The 15,408-nt window shown below is 37.5% G+C and overlaps 3 protein-coding genes across 5 annotated transcripts; 1 reads left to right on the top strand and 2 right to left on the bottom strand.

The window, feature by feature from the left end:
- On the bottom strand, nt 14-1,566 carry LOC18597268 (mavicyanin). The gene is made up of 2 exons (XM_007026191.2): nt 1,068-1,566; nt 14-526 (listed from the first exon to the last, which is right to left on the bottom strand). Exons 1-2 carry the CDS (start codon nt 1,237-1,239, stop codon nt 147-149), a joined length of 552 nt encoding a protein of 183 aa, XP_007026253.2. The 5' UTR covers nt 1,240-1,566; the 3' UTR covers nt 14-146.
- LOC18597264 (phosphatidate cytidylyltransferase 2) lies at nt 6,067-11,915 on the top strand. Of its 2 annotated transcripts, none has more exons than XM_007026183.2 (12): nt 6,067-6,212; nt 7,566-7,756; nt 7,910-8,163; nt 8,293-8,444; nt 8,723-8,864; nt 9,126-9,282; nt 9,975-10,022; nt 10,114-10,200; nt 10,704-10,832; nt 10,940-10,996; nt 11,343-11,426; nt 11,540-11,915. In XM_007026183.2, the coding sequence occupies exons 2-12, from the start codon at nt 7,682-7,684 to the stop codon at nt 11,624-11,626; spliced, it is 1,272 nt and encodes a 423-aa protein (XP_007026245.1). In that variant the 5' UTR covers nt 6,067-6,212; nt 7,566-7,681; the 3' UTR covers nt 11,627-11,915. The 2 variants fall into 2 exon arrangements, with proteins under 2 accessions (XP_007026245.1, XP_007026246.1); XM_007026184.2 differs by having other exon boundaries at nt 6,068-6,212; nt 7,571-7,756.
- LOC18597263 (alkaline ceramidase 3) lies at nt 12,270-15,080 on the bottom strand. Of its 2 annotated transcripts, none has more exons than XM_018123480.1 (3): nt 14,507-15,080; nt 13,525-13,870; nt 12,270-13,199 (listed from the first exon to the last, which is right to left on the bottom strand). In XM_018123480.1, the coding sequence occupies exons 2-3, from the start codon at nt 13,776-13,778 to the stop codon at nt 12,686-12,688; spliced, it is 768 nt and encodes a 255-aa protein (XP_017978969.1). In that variant the 5' UTR covers nt 13,779-13,870; nt 14,507-15,080; the 3' UTR covers nt 12,270-12,685. The 2 variants fall into 2 exon arrangements, with proteins under 2 accessions (XP_017978969.1, XP_017978968.1); XM_018123479.1 differs by having other exon boundaries at nt 14,441-15,078.

Below are 15,408 nucleotides of genomic sequence, written 5' to 3'. Positions count from 1 at the left end.
GGGACTTAAGAAATTTTCCGCAAAATGGCTAAGGCATTGAGACTAAAATCATTTAGAGATTAAAAGTAGAACAACATTTCAAGCTCCATGCGAGTTTTTACATCTGAACTCTGAAAGCATTAGGTAAACAAAACATAGCTTGAAACTTAAAAGGTGAAGGAGGCCATAAGGCAAAGCCAAAGCGCAACCGATAACAACAAAAAGCTTCCGTAAATCTTAACTGATCCGGAAGGGGTAGTGGGCGCCGCCGCAGCCATGGTCGAAATGGAGTTCTCTGACGACGCTGCAACTTTGGGCTTCTCCATCACAGCGGTCCCGGAAGGCAGAACCTCCACGTTTACCTTTAGGCCGTTCTTGCAGCTCTCAGGCTTGCTGCTTACGAAGTATCGGGTCCCTTCCCCATCCAATGGGATTCCATCTAAGCCGTCTGTGTACATCCTTATGGGGTTGCTTACATCGCACGACTCGTATTCATCCTTGCTCTTGAGCTCAATGATGCTCTCCTGTGCTGCAGAGTAGGCGAACCCTGCCCAACAGTTTGATAAGACCCAGGATTATCCTCGTGAATGTTAGTTGAAGTACAAACCAAGATATTTTGTCTCAAAGATTAACAATGTAAACCCCAAGACTTGCTACCTACTTTTCTCAAGAAACAGAGAAAAGTACGGAATTTTAACTTGCTAAATGCTAAGCATTAAGCTCCTGGCAGAAAATCTCTGGGTTTTCTTCTTTAGTTTTCTCGGAAAGTTAAATGGTACGTTTCTTTGTCAGGATTTCCATTTGTGGGTCAGAGCGGCTTACAGATTGATCCATTCATATTTTCTTCAGGAAAGCATATATGCTAGTAAGAAACAGTTGGGTTATAGGTTAAGGCTGTGCTGGTAAATGGTGAAGAAGGAGAACAGATTTCTACTTTACTACATATTTTACTATATGGGAGTAGGGAACGAGTCCCTTCCCTTTGATACGAATCAGTAAAGGTAGAGCTACAACCAGATGCGAACAGGATGAAAGAAGGAGCTGAAATGTTTTCTAGGCTCATTGAAAAGAGTAAAGTAGAAGCTTACAGATTTTGTCTCCGACCCTGAAGCTCCTACCCGAGGACCAAGATGCCACGTCAGAGGAAGGGTCCCACCCACGGTCACCTCCGACCACATGGTGCACTTGGGCTCCGACCCACTTCCCTCCAAGGCTCGCTGCCATGATAACCAGAGCCATCACCATCTTCACGATAGCCATCGTCACTGAATAGGGGAACTGCGAAAGCTGCTTCTTTGAGACTGAAAGAAAGGAAGAAGTGAAGTGTTCGTTAAGCAAGAAAGGGGCGCCTTTTTAGCACGGTCAGGAACGGCTTCCAGGCAATTTCCTACACGAAACAGACTGACAAGAGGAATGGTTGGTGTGAGCCCACAAAACTTATCTGAAAGTACCCACTCTTCGAGGTCTTGGAGGGCTCTCCATGCACGGCCCAATCTCTTTCTTGGCTTCATCCCCAGTGACAACCATACCCTATGGTTGGTCGAAAGTTGCACACCATGGTTCATGGAGTAACAACCAACAACTACCATTCTACGCGAACTTGTTTGCCTTAACAAGAACTTTCCCTTTCTTTCATTGTTTCAGCTTTTCTTCAGGGAAAAAACAAAAGGGAATGTTCGTTATTCAATCTACTTTCATTACTTTGCAATTGCATACATTATCATATGAGATTTGATTATGAAAGGGAATGGTTGATGTTTGGACCTTGGAAAGCAATACGAAAAACATTTTCTTTATTTCTTCTAGATTCTCATTTAGATTCACGAGATGGAAAGTGTCAGCTCCCATTCCAACAGTACGGCATTAACAGGCCAAATAATTTTCGACAGTTTACTTACCAAACATCTGCCATAAACCACAGGCCCATAGCCATGGATGCATTAAATTGGTGTACATGGTAGCATCTTCTAAGCATGAAATGTTTTACTTATTGGCTTGTTGCCTTCGGGTTTTACGATTGAAAGCATGTGGGCATATCAGCTTTCCACGTAAGAAAGCATCACAGAAGAACTGACAAAGATAGAAAAAGAATCGTGGTTAGACGATTTTAAACCAAAGTTTTCCAGTTGTCCATCTGTAAGTATAGATACGTATATGGCGGAGAATGAGCCACCCCAAGTTTTTTTTTTTGGAGAGAAATCGCTCTCTGCCTTGTCAATGTCATTGCCATGTATGAGTAATATATTGAGTCGTGTAACTTCCGTTTGTCATCTCTGCTGTTTGTCTCTTTTCACGGTTTTGGCGAAGCAGATTATCTTTAATCTTTTCCCTTGGAATCCAGCTAGCTGGAGATGATCTGTTAACCCCATGGTCCCATTTATCTTTTTTTAGGCCTGGGGTTTGCCGCATCGTCGGCAGCTCCGCCTAGGTGGTACTGCAACCCCACCTTTTTGAACTCTAGCTAAAGGCCAGCCGCCCCCTACATTCTACTGCAGTACTCTACCTACACTGTCTTTTTCTTCTCTCTCCCTTAACCCCCAGTTTCAAGCTTCAAACAAGAATAACAAGAATCCCAAAAACAATAATTAATTTATGAAACATTTGTAACAGAGAATCGAGCTAATCCATTTTGATCCGATGGCAATAGGCTTAGGTGCCAATGGTTATTAAACTCTTAAAAGAGACCTGGACCAAAGTCCTATACATGTAATTCCTGTAAGAGAAGGTGATTATGAGAAAGATTTTGACCATTTACATTATCAAGCAAGAAACACCAGGAAAGATCAATGTCTGGCAGCAGGCCTGCAGGAGGAAGCAGACATTAAAAGGATCCTTGATCACCACCAAATGTCCCCGCCGGTGAGTAAAATACCACAATGTCAGCCTCCTCAGGCAACCTAAAGCTCACCTTCTTCTTCAACTTCCCACTTTGGCTTCTGCTAAACGACGAACACGAAGCATCTCCTGAAGAAAGATCCACGGAGAAACTGTCTGTTGGTGTGAAGAGAACAGCTTGGGGAGCTCTAGAAGAAGATAGATGTACCTTTGTAGAGAAGTGTTTGAAGACATAAAGTTCGCCTCCATTGAGACAATCAGGCTTCATTCGTGCAGGACCGGGAGAAGCTAATAGCCAGTCCTCTAGAGTCAAATTCGGCACCTTTATAATCCTCTTCTCTGGTGATTGCAGCTGTCTTTTCTGGTTCTTCTTCGTCTTCGTCTACCTCTTGTTCAAGCACTCGGGCTTGATCTCTTCAATTATGGATGATCTATGATTTGAACTCAATGCCTTAGCTTCTCGCTTTGAACTGGAGTGCTTGCTTACTTTTGCTCCCATTGGACCTCTCCTTCGGAAATAAAACCACCAATGACAAATAGCATGGATGATTAGCAAAACTGGGAGAGCTTGGATTAGTATTTCTGAGGAGATTATATACAGCAAAGGGGGGTATCAAGACGGAGAAATCTAGGGAGGGATGTCAATGATCATTGTTAATTTTATTGATCTTTCATCATCTCTAATATAACAAGAATTTCGAATCCAACTTCATTAATTTGACAAAAAGTCAAAAACCAGTGATGAAAGCAAGGTGACTTGTAGTTAAGATCATTCAAGAACAAGACAATACGACAAGCACACTCTCCACATTTATGGAATCAGAGGATTCAGTGGTCTTTGATATCCATTTTTGTCTGATGGAAAATTAACAGTTGGAACAAACGAAAACTCTGCTGCATTTGAGATATAGACTCATCCAAGAAAGTTTTCCGCTTACCCCATATGGAGCTCTATGAAGAGACTAATTGTGACAGGTACCTTTTATCTGTTTTCTTGGGCATGGCAGCATCCATGGACTGCGGCTGCACCATGTATAAAGTTGGAAAATTTTACGGATCATTGCTTCTAAGTTTGCCAATTGGACTTTGCTTAAGCAAGATGGACAGATGGAGTCTTAATTACTGTTTTGACTGACAAACTGCAAGAGTACAAAAGCACAAACCCGGCCAAAGAATACCACAGGACTGGACTAATTAGATGCCATCAAGATTATTGGTTTTGTTGCTTCTCATGAGCTAAGAACAGCTATTGCTCAATATTGATCGGAGTGTAAAGATCAGCCATGGCCGTGAGTTACTAACCCTTGGTTCCTTCTTCAAAACTCTAGTTCAAAATTACTGATCTGGTCCACATTCTTGGACTACCGAGCAGTACCATCTCATAACTAACAGACAACTAATCTTTGGCATGCGGCAGCAATAATGGGCTCCAATCTCAGTTTAAGAGGTATAGATTTTGCAAAGTACACAAATCATGAAAGATTAGCCGCTTAAAACCACATCTATATGTCTAGCACGATGGTGAATCGATGCCTAAGGAAGAAGTGAGGCCTACAAGTTCTAACACCTAATGACAGAACATCATCGAGCAAGAGAGCGTTCATACAATTTTTAGGTGAAAATGTTGTTTTTAGATCATAAATGTGAAATTCCAAGAAAAATTTCAGTTTTGTACATTGTGAAGAAGGAAGAAGCAACCAAACCAATTAGAGCTTGGTGCTGCTTACTCCAGAAAATAACTAAAAATCAAGGAAGAAAAACAACAGAATCACACAGGATAAAAGAGAAAAGAACTTCCATGGGTGCAGATGTGACATTTCCTTCTCTGTAAAAAATGGGGTGTTTCAAATTTCCATGCATCTTCCCTACCAATTGTATGAAAGTAGAATTGCTTGGAAACAGGAACAAGCTTCTCAATTTTAGCAGAGCCTCAAAATCTTCTGCTTGCATTAATGCCTATGATGCTGCCCTTTGCTCTATCTTTCTTTAATGCTGGTATCGCCATTTGCTTCTGCAAGTCTTGATGTCATGCTGCTAGTAACGCTCTCGGAATGTGAACCTATTCTGCAATTCTAACCAGGAACATGTCATGTCTTTTGCCATATCTTTATATCTTTGGGCAGCCAGATATTTAATATTCTATCTTCAACTTTGGTATGAAATTAGTTTGGGATGAGCAGAAACTCATCAATATCTTTTCCAGGCAAGTTGACCTCATTAAGAATTTTTAGATTCTCCCATGTGCTCTTCCATTTCTGCAGTTATCTTGGCAGCTGCAGCTATGCCTTAAATGGACTAACTGATTCTATCTTCTCCCCTGACAACTCCAAAATTCAATTGCCAATAGCAGACACATGTTCCATTAAGGAAAGAGTCAAACAACCAAAAAGTCTGAAAAGAAACAAACCAAACGTTTTCCATCTTTAAGGCACCTAGAAATGCAAATCTAGCGGGTAACTTGTTCTGTTTCTTTGCCAGTTTGTATTCGGGTATCTCAATTTGAAGGTTTCCCACAGATATAAGAAAGATTGTTTAAAGCAGGTGGGTTGCTATACATGTCCACAGATACAAGTATACTCAAATAATAATCATATATCCAACTAAATCTAAGATAGAAAAATGAAGTGGGACAGATTGTAACTAGCATTCTCCATGTGAGCTGTGTGGTGTTTGCTTTTCAACAAAAAAAAGCCCTTGAAATTGCAGGATTTGAATATCAAAATCAGTCAACTTTGGAACTCTTGGGTTACCAAATTTGATTAAGAGAAGGGTTCAAGTAAGAAAAAAAATCCAAGAATCATGAAGTTACACCAGGCAGCATCTTCCTGTGTCCATTTTCAAGATGGATTGGTATAGTGAAATCTTCTTCACATTTGGCACATCTTTCCAGCAAGCCTGCAGTGATTGTTTGAATGTGACTTTGCTGATACTTCTTCTTAACTTTACACAGATATGTAACTTGGACTAAAGAACAAAGAATAATTTAGCCACAAAGTTAAAAGTTTTTTGGATGTAGATGATATTTTAGAAAAGTAGAGGGGTCGAAAATTTAAACTCAGCCAATAACAAGTTTTCCATGTATGACCTGAATCATGTTGTCCACGTGGAAAAAAGATGATCAAACCTAAATCTGAAACAGCCGTCTTTCTAGCATTTCTCCTTTTCAAGTACAAAAAAAGAGAACAGTGTTTGTTTAGTTTTTTTTTTTTATAAATAATAATTTTATAATACTTGTTTTAATATTCAAGAAAATTAGTAACCCAAAAAAGTCACCTCCTTTGCTTTGCTTGGCGTCCTCACTCTTTTATTATTCTTTCTTACTCTATCTGTCACACTTTCCCTTGCTCTCACCTCTCATGCCGGTTTCGAATTTTTACTGCGAGGAAAGCTAAACCCAGGTTTCCAACTCTCTCTCTCTGTCTCTCTTTCTCATATAGTGCTTTCTTATATATTTGAAGTTTTTAAATTTTTTTTCTTTCGATCTTATAGGTTCAAGAAAATGAGTTTCTATCTGCTTCAGATTTGTTATTTTCATTTTTTAACGTGTTAAATTTAAGTTTAGTTGGTTCCTTTTTACTGGGTTTGTGTTATTTGATTCAGTTTCTATAGATTTTGGTAATTAAATAGCTTAAGAGTTTGAGTAAAGTTCTATTTTTTTTTTTTTTAAGCTTGCTGGTGGAAACTGGAATAGGAAAGTTTAAATCTTGGTCGTGGAAAGCTCAATGGGAGTAGTATATATTCTCTAATTGGTCAATTTTTTTCTTAGATTAGGTATCGTTTTCTCGTCGGGTTGGTTTTTTTTTTTTCTGTTAAATGTTTGTTATATATTTAGGTTATGGTTGAATCCATGAAACTCTTGTTTGGACCTAATCAAAAGTTGTGTTTCAATATCAAAAAGTTCACTTCATGGTTTGTGCCTGATTTTTATGTAGAGTAGTTTAAGGTTTGAATATTGCCTAGCTGAAAGAAGGAATAAAGATGTGGTCTTGTCAAGTATTCCCACCTTACACTTTCTGTGGTGCTCTCATCTTGTTGGAATATCACTATTTGTCTAAAAATATGAGTGGAGCATCTAATTCCAAAACCATGGTTTTCTTTCAATTTCCATTAAAAAATAAAACAGATCTTTTTTGTGGTTTTTGTTCTTTCTCTTTTGCCTTTTTCTTTGGGGAGGGGGGTTGACAATGAGGTAGCTCCTTGAATGAGAATGTGTCGTGTGGGGTACTGGTCTGTTGTATTAGTTCAGATGACTATCCAGTGAGAACAACTTTAGTAGGGGGTCCTGTAAGGTATAAAAAGGGTAAGATTTGGATTGAATGAAAGAATACCTAAAGACATATGATGTGCATGATTTTGGCCTGGATGGAATTTTCATATTTTTTCAAGGTAGCATATTTTCAATCAGCAGGTGCTTTCTGTCTATGATATGTCTTTTTATTAGCTTTAATGGTTAGGCATTGCGAATGTTAGGCTTTACTTTTCATTCACTGTGCGGGATTAGACAATGTTGAAGTATGTTCCAGAAAAAAGGTTGAAGTGATTATCATGACTGAATTGTTTGCTGCATGCATATGTAAGAGATTTTTGTGTGCCTATGCTTATTGCTATGTGTCATTTCTTCAACTAGCTGATTACTGCTTTTCTGCTGAAAATTTGTCACTATGATGGTTTCCTAGATTCCATCCTTGCATTAAGCTAAGTCATCTTCCTTATGTCACTTGGCTTAATAGAATTCATCATGTTTCTTTCAGTGCAGTCCTGGTTGTCTTCTCTTTAAGAGTGTGTAGTTCGGTAGCTCAGGCATCAAATTTTCCTGCAATACAAATATATGTGTGTTTCTGTTAATTGACATTAAAAGTAAAGAGCCATGCAAAAGGAGAATAATACAGCCCCCCCATCAGCTGCTACTGTTCGGATTCGGCACCGTAAACGATCCAATGAGGTTGGTTACTCAACTGCTGATGTGTTTTTATTTAGTTCCTTTTTCATGTTTATGGTCATAGCTGCTGTTTTGTTGCATTTGTAAATGAGACTTTCCCTTTGCAAGCAAGGCAATTTTTTTTCTATACTCCTTTAAATTCAAATATGTTATCAGGTGGTTCCAGAACCTAGCAAAGCAAATGGTGGAAATTTGCTTGTTGATGATCGTAACAAATACAAATCAATGTGGATTCGGACATACTCTACTGTTTGGATGATTGGGGGTTTTGCATTAATTGTCTACATGGGTCATCTCTATATCACAGCTATGGTGGTGGTTATCCAAATATATATGGCAAAGGAGCTGTTCAATCTACTCAGGAAAGCACATGAAGATACACATCTTCCAGGATTTAGGCTATTAAATTGGTGAGAATACTGCTTTTACCATTCATATGGCAACCAAGATTTTTCATGTCATACAAATTAGTCTTGAATCTTACTAGCATTCTGCTTGCGTCTCATTAGAATGTATTCATCTCTATTTTATGGGTGCAGGCACTTCTTCTTCACTGCAATGTTATTTGTGTATGGTCGCCTTCTCAGTCAACCACTCGTCAATACTGTATCTTCAGATAAATTTTTGTATCAGTTTGTTAGCAGCCTTATCAAGTATCATATGGCTATCTGTTACTTCTCATACATTGCAGGTTGGTTAAGCATATTGGTTTAAGTTTTTTGACTTAAAGACATGAAGGAATAATTATGTCAAGCATTCATCAATTGATATCCTAAATTTTAATTTCAAGCAAAGTGGGAATAGATGTCTTCTTTTTCTGTAAATATCTATATTATTTTCTTATATGATTGATGTTCTTCTTACATGTTATTTATGGTGATTGTACCTTGAATTTCCCTTTTATATATAATTACATATAACCACTGAATACTGATATCCTTTATACTGTTTTTTGGTTTTTGGGATCAGGTTTTATGTGGTTTATTCTTACATTGAAGAAGAAGATGTACAAGTATCAATTTGGCCAGTATGCATGGACACATATGATTCTGATTGTGGTGTTCACACAGTCATCCTTTACTGTTGCCAATATCTTTGAAGGAATTTTTTGGTAACTCTTCTCTTCTAAAGCACCCTTCCTGCCTACCTGGTGCACTTGCACACAGATGTGCACATCCATTTGTACACAGTCAAAAAGAAAAAATAAAAAGGGTCTCATTTTGGTAATTTGTCTCATTGGTAAACTGTAATCTGCAACCTTCTAGCTATTTATGCAATCAATTGAATGTTGTTGGTTTTTTACTGTACTCTTTCTCTTTCTCTTTTTGGTCTTCTTCTTTTTGCTTAACCCAGGGAAGTAATTTTTTTCCAGGTTTCTTCTTCCAGCATCACTTATTGTTATCAATGACATTTTTGCTTATATCTTTGGTTTCTTCTTTGGAAGAACCCCATTAATCAAATTATCTCCAAAGAAAACATGGGAGGGATTTATTGGAGCATCTGTCACAACTATCATCTCTGCGTTCATGGTGAGCACAATTTTTTTCCTTTTTGGAGTTGACTCCATCTTCTTTGTGATTAGGGTTTCATTTATCTTCTGCCAGTTTTACATCACTAGATAGGAAATACACTAGTTACACATGTCAAATGGAATGCAATAATCTAGGAGACTATATAAATATTCAAGTTAACCAGGTTCTTTGTGAAAAGCTTAATGCAGTACTAGTCAGTTCTTATGTTTTGCATGGCAGATGTAGCATTTTTAATGTGGGCAATATGATTGATCCTTCTTACTGGTTGTGTTATGTGGCCTGTCATTTTCTTTATTATTTCCTTTTTCTTGTCTGCATTGTATCAGCTTTAGGAGTCATGGTTGATAGTTTACATGTCTGCACCAGTTTAATAGATTAAATTTTGAGCCTATTCAGTGACGAGCATCCTTCCCAATGATCATTTGTGAAGGATTTATTAAACGACTTGTTCTCTTAGGCATGCATGTGAAAGTCCATCCTAAACCTGTAATCCAAAGATCTAATGCTAATGCCTTGATTTGTGGTGCTGAATAAACTCTCATTTTTCTAACTTGCACTGTGCTCCTATAATGGGAATACATGAACCTTTAAAGGAACTGAGGAAGGTGTGTTATGTGCCTTCTGTTTTATGTATATCTTTTCATGCTAGTATGCGCTCATAAACATGGAGTGAGTTTTTGAATATGCAGCTTGCAAATATCATGGGTCGTTTCCAGTGGCTAACCTGTCCAAGGAAGGTAATTATCGGATTCAACCTACGCTTAATCCTTCAAGAAGCATGCCAATTCCTTTTTCCGAAAACTTATGGTGTGAGGGTTATGCTTGCAGGATTTATCAACTGGTTGGCTTCAATGTGACCCAGGTCCATTGTTTAAGGCAGAGTCTTATACTTTACCAGGATGGATTAGTCAATGGGTAAGCTTACATTTGATTCTATCTGAATTTTTTGCCCTAATTATGCCTCCAGTTGGTATGACTTGGTTTTCTTGAAAAGAGAGGATTGCTTTTTAACTTTCCCATAAAAGTATGTCACTTTGAATTTCTAGTCTGATGGTTCCAAACTCCCTAATTAAAGGGAAAAGACCAGATGTTTGAATTCTGACAGGCAGTCAGCAGATTCTTACTTAAAAATTAACCATTCGGCAGATGAGATGCCATATACCCATTCCTTCTAGTTCCATATGTTAAGCCTTCTAAAAATCTTTAGTGTCTTCAGCAATGCCAATTAGTTGAATGATTATCACCCCAACTCAAAGTGCTTGGGTGTCTTTAAAGCTTGTGGTCAAATTCTTAGGTCTGGAACTTTATTATGGACGATGAAGGTTGCTGATGGGACAGGATAGGGTTAGGTTATAAAGTTAGTTGCCATTCAAAAATGGAAACCTTAAACTCCATTATTTGTTATTCTCATTTTGCAGATTCCTTCGAAAGAGATCTCTGTTCTGCCAGTTCAGTGGCATGCTTTATGCCTTGGTTTGTTTGCATCAATCATAGCACCTTTTGGGGGCTTTTTCGCAAGTGGTTTCAAAAGAGCTTTTAAAATCAAGGTGTGAACTCCTTTCCTATTCTCATGTCATACATATTTTTGCATAGCTTTCTTTGAGATTCTGACCCAAGTATATTCTGTTAACTCCTGCTTTCGATATTGCTACAGGATTTTGGTGATAGTATTCCTGGGCATGGTGGAATTACAGATAGAATGGATTGCCAGGTGAGAAATTGAGGCTTTTTTACTGTAGTTCAACATTTTCAATTAAATCTGGTGCCTGTTTACAAAAGAATTCTTGTATTTACTTATAGCCGTGTGAGGTTTGTAAGTGGTAAAAGTCCTAATTGGACTGTTTTCAACAGAATAATTCGAAACAATCAAGTCTTCTAACTATGAACTCGAAGAGTCATATCTCATGATTATCTGTATTTTGTTTAGAGAGAAGTTTTAATGAATTTAGGGATGACTTCTTGAATGTCTTTGTATGTTGTATTTGATGAAATATTTTATTAGAATGTTGCTTCAATGTGTCCATGCAAGCACTGACTTATCGGGTCATTGAATGTAGATGGTGATGGCGGTCTTTGCATATATCTATCACCAGTCGTTTATTGTGCGTGAAGGCATCTCGGTCGAAATTATCTTGGACCAGGTAAAAATCTATAGTGTTATGCTTATTGATGCTATCCTGTTTTCACTTTAGGTTCATAACAACAAATGTTATAAGTATACCTGTGCTTATACTTAGTGTTCGTTCCGATGCAGATATTGACAAACCTTACTTTTGAGGAGCAGCAAACTCTTCTCGTGAAGCTTGGGCAGATCTTACAGGAAAGACTTGGACATTCTTAAATATGTGGCCTAATTCTGTACCAGCTATTACCTCCTTTCTCCCGCATGTAATGTACATGGTGGTGTAACAACAAAGGAGGAAAAGAAAGTGCTTTGCATATGGTGTTGTCTTTGTTTTACCATTCAAATATTTTTAGGCAAGAGGTATTCTTTATGCCCTCACTCTGTATAGTGTATGTTAAGCCAATTATTTGTTAATTATTATACATGAAACCTTAAGCCAAATAATTTTCTTTTTCCATCAGTTTGAGTATTGCAAAGAGCTAAACAAGCCCAATCATTCTGATGAGGTTGATGCTTGAACCAGTAGCTTCAACTTGTTGATCCCCCCCTTCCATTTTTGTTTCTAGGATTTGGCATGTTTTAGATTAAACTGCTTGGGCAGGAAGCCAGATTGGTCTCTGATATAGATCGCTTGTTCAATCTGTTTCAACTTGACTGGTGCCAAGAGATGTGCATGGGTCATTCATGCCCAAATAAGTCGAAAAGCTTATTGAACCCAGAAATGGTGTGTTTTCCATTTGAGGAGAGAAATGGGAAGAAAACTCTGGAACCAAATCAACATAAGGCAAGGAGAAACCAGAGGTGCTTTGATCTGTATGTAATGCCGTCAAATTACCTTCATAAAAGGTATCATAAGAGAAGCGTGAATGCAAAATTCATAGCTTGGTTGAATAAAATTGAATATATAAACAATCTACAACAAGCCAAAGAGGAAATTTCAGCTTGATTAATGACCAAATTCAAGAAGAATTTAACAGAACCAAAATTCATAATTTGCCTAGTGTCCAATGGCAAATTTATCCTCAGCATTGCACATTCCACAAAAACAAACCTAACTATTAAGACACATCTAACAAAAGGATTTAAATATGGTACATCTTCTACTTGCACAAAGTAAATTTCAGTGAAATCCTGACCGAAAACTTGGATCATTAATCATCCTTTCAATCCATTCAGATGAACAAAAAATTTAGACTGACCTTGTCATTGCTTTTCTTGCCTACCTCCAACTGCGGGGAAAGGAAAACTATACTGCAGAATTTCCTCCTCAATTTGTCATTGAGTTTTTGGTTTCTCAATCTTCACATAGGGGAGAATGCCCATAAAATAGACAACTTTTGGGGACCATCCCCGTTGCTGAGCACGACAGAACATTAAAAACGTGTTTGCGAAGTAGCAAGTGAAACCCATGAAGACATGCCATAGGGCATGACCCTGAGGATTCATTGGCCATCTTGACATCTGTTTGCAAAATACACGATTGCAGAACCAGCATAAACTACCTAGGGAAAGAGTTGCCGTATACAACTTCACAAGCCGCTTAGCAGAGGCATCTTGGGTGTGAATGTAGTACTTGTACATTCGCGGGATACAGAGAAGGCAGAGAATCACATAATGCACCTTGAAGCCAATGCCAAAGTGAACAACGGAATGAACGACAGCAAAAACAGCACCGTAGAGAAAAAGGAAAGTGGGCATTGTGCTGCGATAGTGCCAATCTGGAGAGTAAAGGATGTACATATATAGAAGCATCTCCCACACCATAGGAGTTTCATCACTCTGTTGTTGCCTGGAAATAAATTAAAGTAGTTTTCTTCATATGGAAATCAATCAAACAATTACCATCCCCGAAGTAGATACCACTACAGCTTAAGGGAAAAAATACATATTGATGCATTCTATGTCTAAGTAAAGCATGCATGTCAAGAAAACTGTTTCTTACACCTTCCAGTTCCACATGAGCTCTTTAATCACACAAAACATTATTCCACATGATTATCAATTGATACACCAAAATGATTGAAGTCAGAGCATAAAGCAAAAATATTGCATTAGATCAGCCAACTATCTATAAATTCTGAACTACAGAATAAATAGCCAAGATTGTCACTTACACACTTTGCAAGGTGGCATGGTATAACATGCTTCCAATGGCAAGTATCATATTAGATACATGAAGAATGCTGAACCTTTTCTCAAACCTTTGTCTTACAGCATTTACAAGGCCAATGAGTGCTAAAAGAATCGTTGGGATATTTGATATGGTATTGTAAAATTCTGCGATATAAGAGGAGCAGGCATAATTCTTCTCCCAACACTCGGTAGTAGATGTGACAGGTCCCCAAAAGCTTGATATTCCATCTGCCATTCTGTGCTATAAATGCATACAATGGGGAATACACTCAATTGATCTCCTGCCTCAGAATGCTGCAGACCTCATAAACCCTTCAAAACCATATCCTGTAAAAAGCAAGTTCCAATATCATGATGAAGCATTGGTGAAATAAATGGAAACACAGCATAATTACATCCTTTCATAAGTTAAGGGAAACAATCCTGCCTAAGCTAAGGAGAAAGAAATAAGCAACACCATAAAGATCAAATCGACAAATTTGCAATGAATGATATTCAATCTAAAAACCAAAAAATACATAAGCTAAACATTAAGTAAATCAGGCACTGATCAAGAAGCTTAAGCAAGGTCTCATTTTTACCAATACCCAAAGATTTCCATTGCTTAAGCTACCTATTAAGCATTATCCGCCATTGACATCGCAACAACTCGAGAATTCCTTTAAGCAATTAAATCCAAAAATTCAGCTACATCACGCTACTATAACAAGAACACTCCAATTTCAGTACGAGGATATATCAAGATCCCAGATTACAAATACCCTTTACCCCAAATTGAATAACAATCACTTCCCCAACACAAAACAAACCACATCTATCAAATTTTGGTTTTACACTGAGTCAGAAATTTACTGAACAAGGAATAAAAAAACAGAAAAAGAAGAAGAAAAATCGAACCTTCTTAGCAGAGATAGATCTCATTATTCTCTGCTGGAATTAAATAACAAAGAACGCAAAGTTTACCCTTTAAAAGAAAAAAGAAACTAGGGATGACTGGGAATCCGTTTTAGGCTTTAAAGCATTCGAGGCAAAGAAAGAGAGATACTCCTTTTTCGTTTTTTTTTTGTTGTTGCTTTTTTGGGTTGATGCCTTTGAAACTAGGCAAGCCCATTACCATTGAAACTAGGCCTAAATCTTGAAATGGGCTTACTCTAATCTAGATTAGAAAAAAAGGGCATCTTGTTCTTGTTGATGGACAAGGATCAGGTTCATTGCTGCAAGTTGGAAGCTTTTCTCCATTGACAGCAAGATAAGCTTTCTTCCTCTCAATGTACCAAGCTGGAATAGCAGTTCCAATTAGCTTTGACTTAGTTCAAATGCTTAGGTGCACAAGCTCATGCTAAGGAAGCATCAGACTCAATTGACAACAATTATGGATTAGTTAACCTTCGTCATGAAAATCGTTTCAATCAGAAATCATCGTACCAAGATATAATCATTGGTTCATTGAACTTGGTCATTCTAAATCCAGTTTTGGAGGCAAAAATCTGGGTTTTCCATTGCTCATCTAAAACTTGTAACACTGGCAAATTTATGTCCACAATCCCTAGAATTTGAATTTTTGGTGAGATAATATTGAAAGTATTTGTTATCCGAATCCGATCCGATTATAAATAATAACTTTTTTAATTTTTATATTATCTTTTAGGTCCGTAGATCATCCAAAAACCTTGTACCATTCGATTATATATGGTTTTTTTTTTTTCAATTTAAAATGATTTACTCATTGATTTATTCATGTGATTAAATCATCACAAATGATTTTGATAACTTTAATTAAATATTTTCCAAAAAAATTCGAATTCACCATTTTTTTGTCAAATTAATTTACAAATCTTTTTTCGAAGAAAGAAAGGAAGAAGAAA

Source organism: Theobroma cacao, chromosome 6, assembly GCF_000208745.1.
Source record: "Theobroma cacao cultivar B97-61/B2 chromosome 6, Criollo_cocoa_genome_V2, whole genome shotgun sequence".
Classification (NCBI taxonomy): domain Eukaryota; kingdom Viridiplantae; phylum Streptophyta; class Magnoliopsida; order Malvales; family Malvaceae; genus Theobroma; species Theobroma cacao.
The sequence above is the reverse complement of the archived record's forward strand: the minus strand, read 5'-3'. Positions and strand labels throughout refer to the sequence as shown.

Bases quoted from the DNA above. Each gene is read 5' to 3' on its own strand.
- LOC18597268 (XM_007026191.2), bottom strand. From the start codon at position 1,239: ATGGCTATCGTGAAGATGGTGATGGCTCTGGTTATCATGGCAGCGAGC. The intron at 527-1,067 runs GTAAGCTTCTAC...ACTGTTGGGCAG, and splicing joins CAGGGTCGGAGACAAAATCT to GGTTCGCCTACTCTGCAGCA.
- LOC18597264 (XM_007026183.2), top strand. From the start codon at position 7,682: ATGCAAAAGGAGAATAATACAGCCCCCCCATCAGCTGCTACTGTTCGG. The intron at 8,164-8,292 runs GTGAGAATACTG...TTATGGGTGCAG, and splicing joins GGATTTAGGCTATTAAATTG to GCACTTCTTCTTCACTGCAA. The intron at 8,865-9,125 runs GTAACTCTTCTC...ATTTTTTTCCAG, and splicing joins ATCTTTGAAGGAATTTTTTG to GTTTCTTCTTCCAGCATCAC.
- LOC18597263 (XM_018123480.1), bottom strand. From the start codon at position 13,778: ATGGCAGATGGAATATCAAGCTTTTGGGGACCTGTCACATCTACTACC. The intron at 13,200-13,524 runs GTAAGTGACAAT...ATTTATTTCCAG, and splicing joins CATGCCACCTTGCAAAGTGT to GCAACAACAGAGTGATGAAA.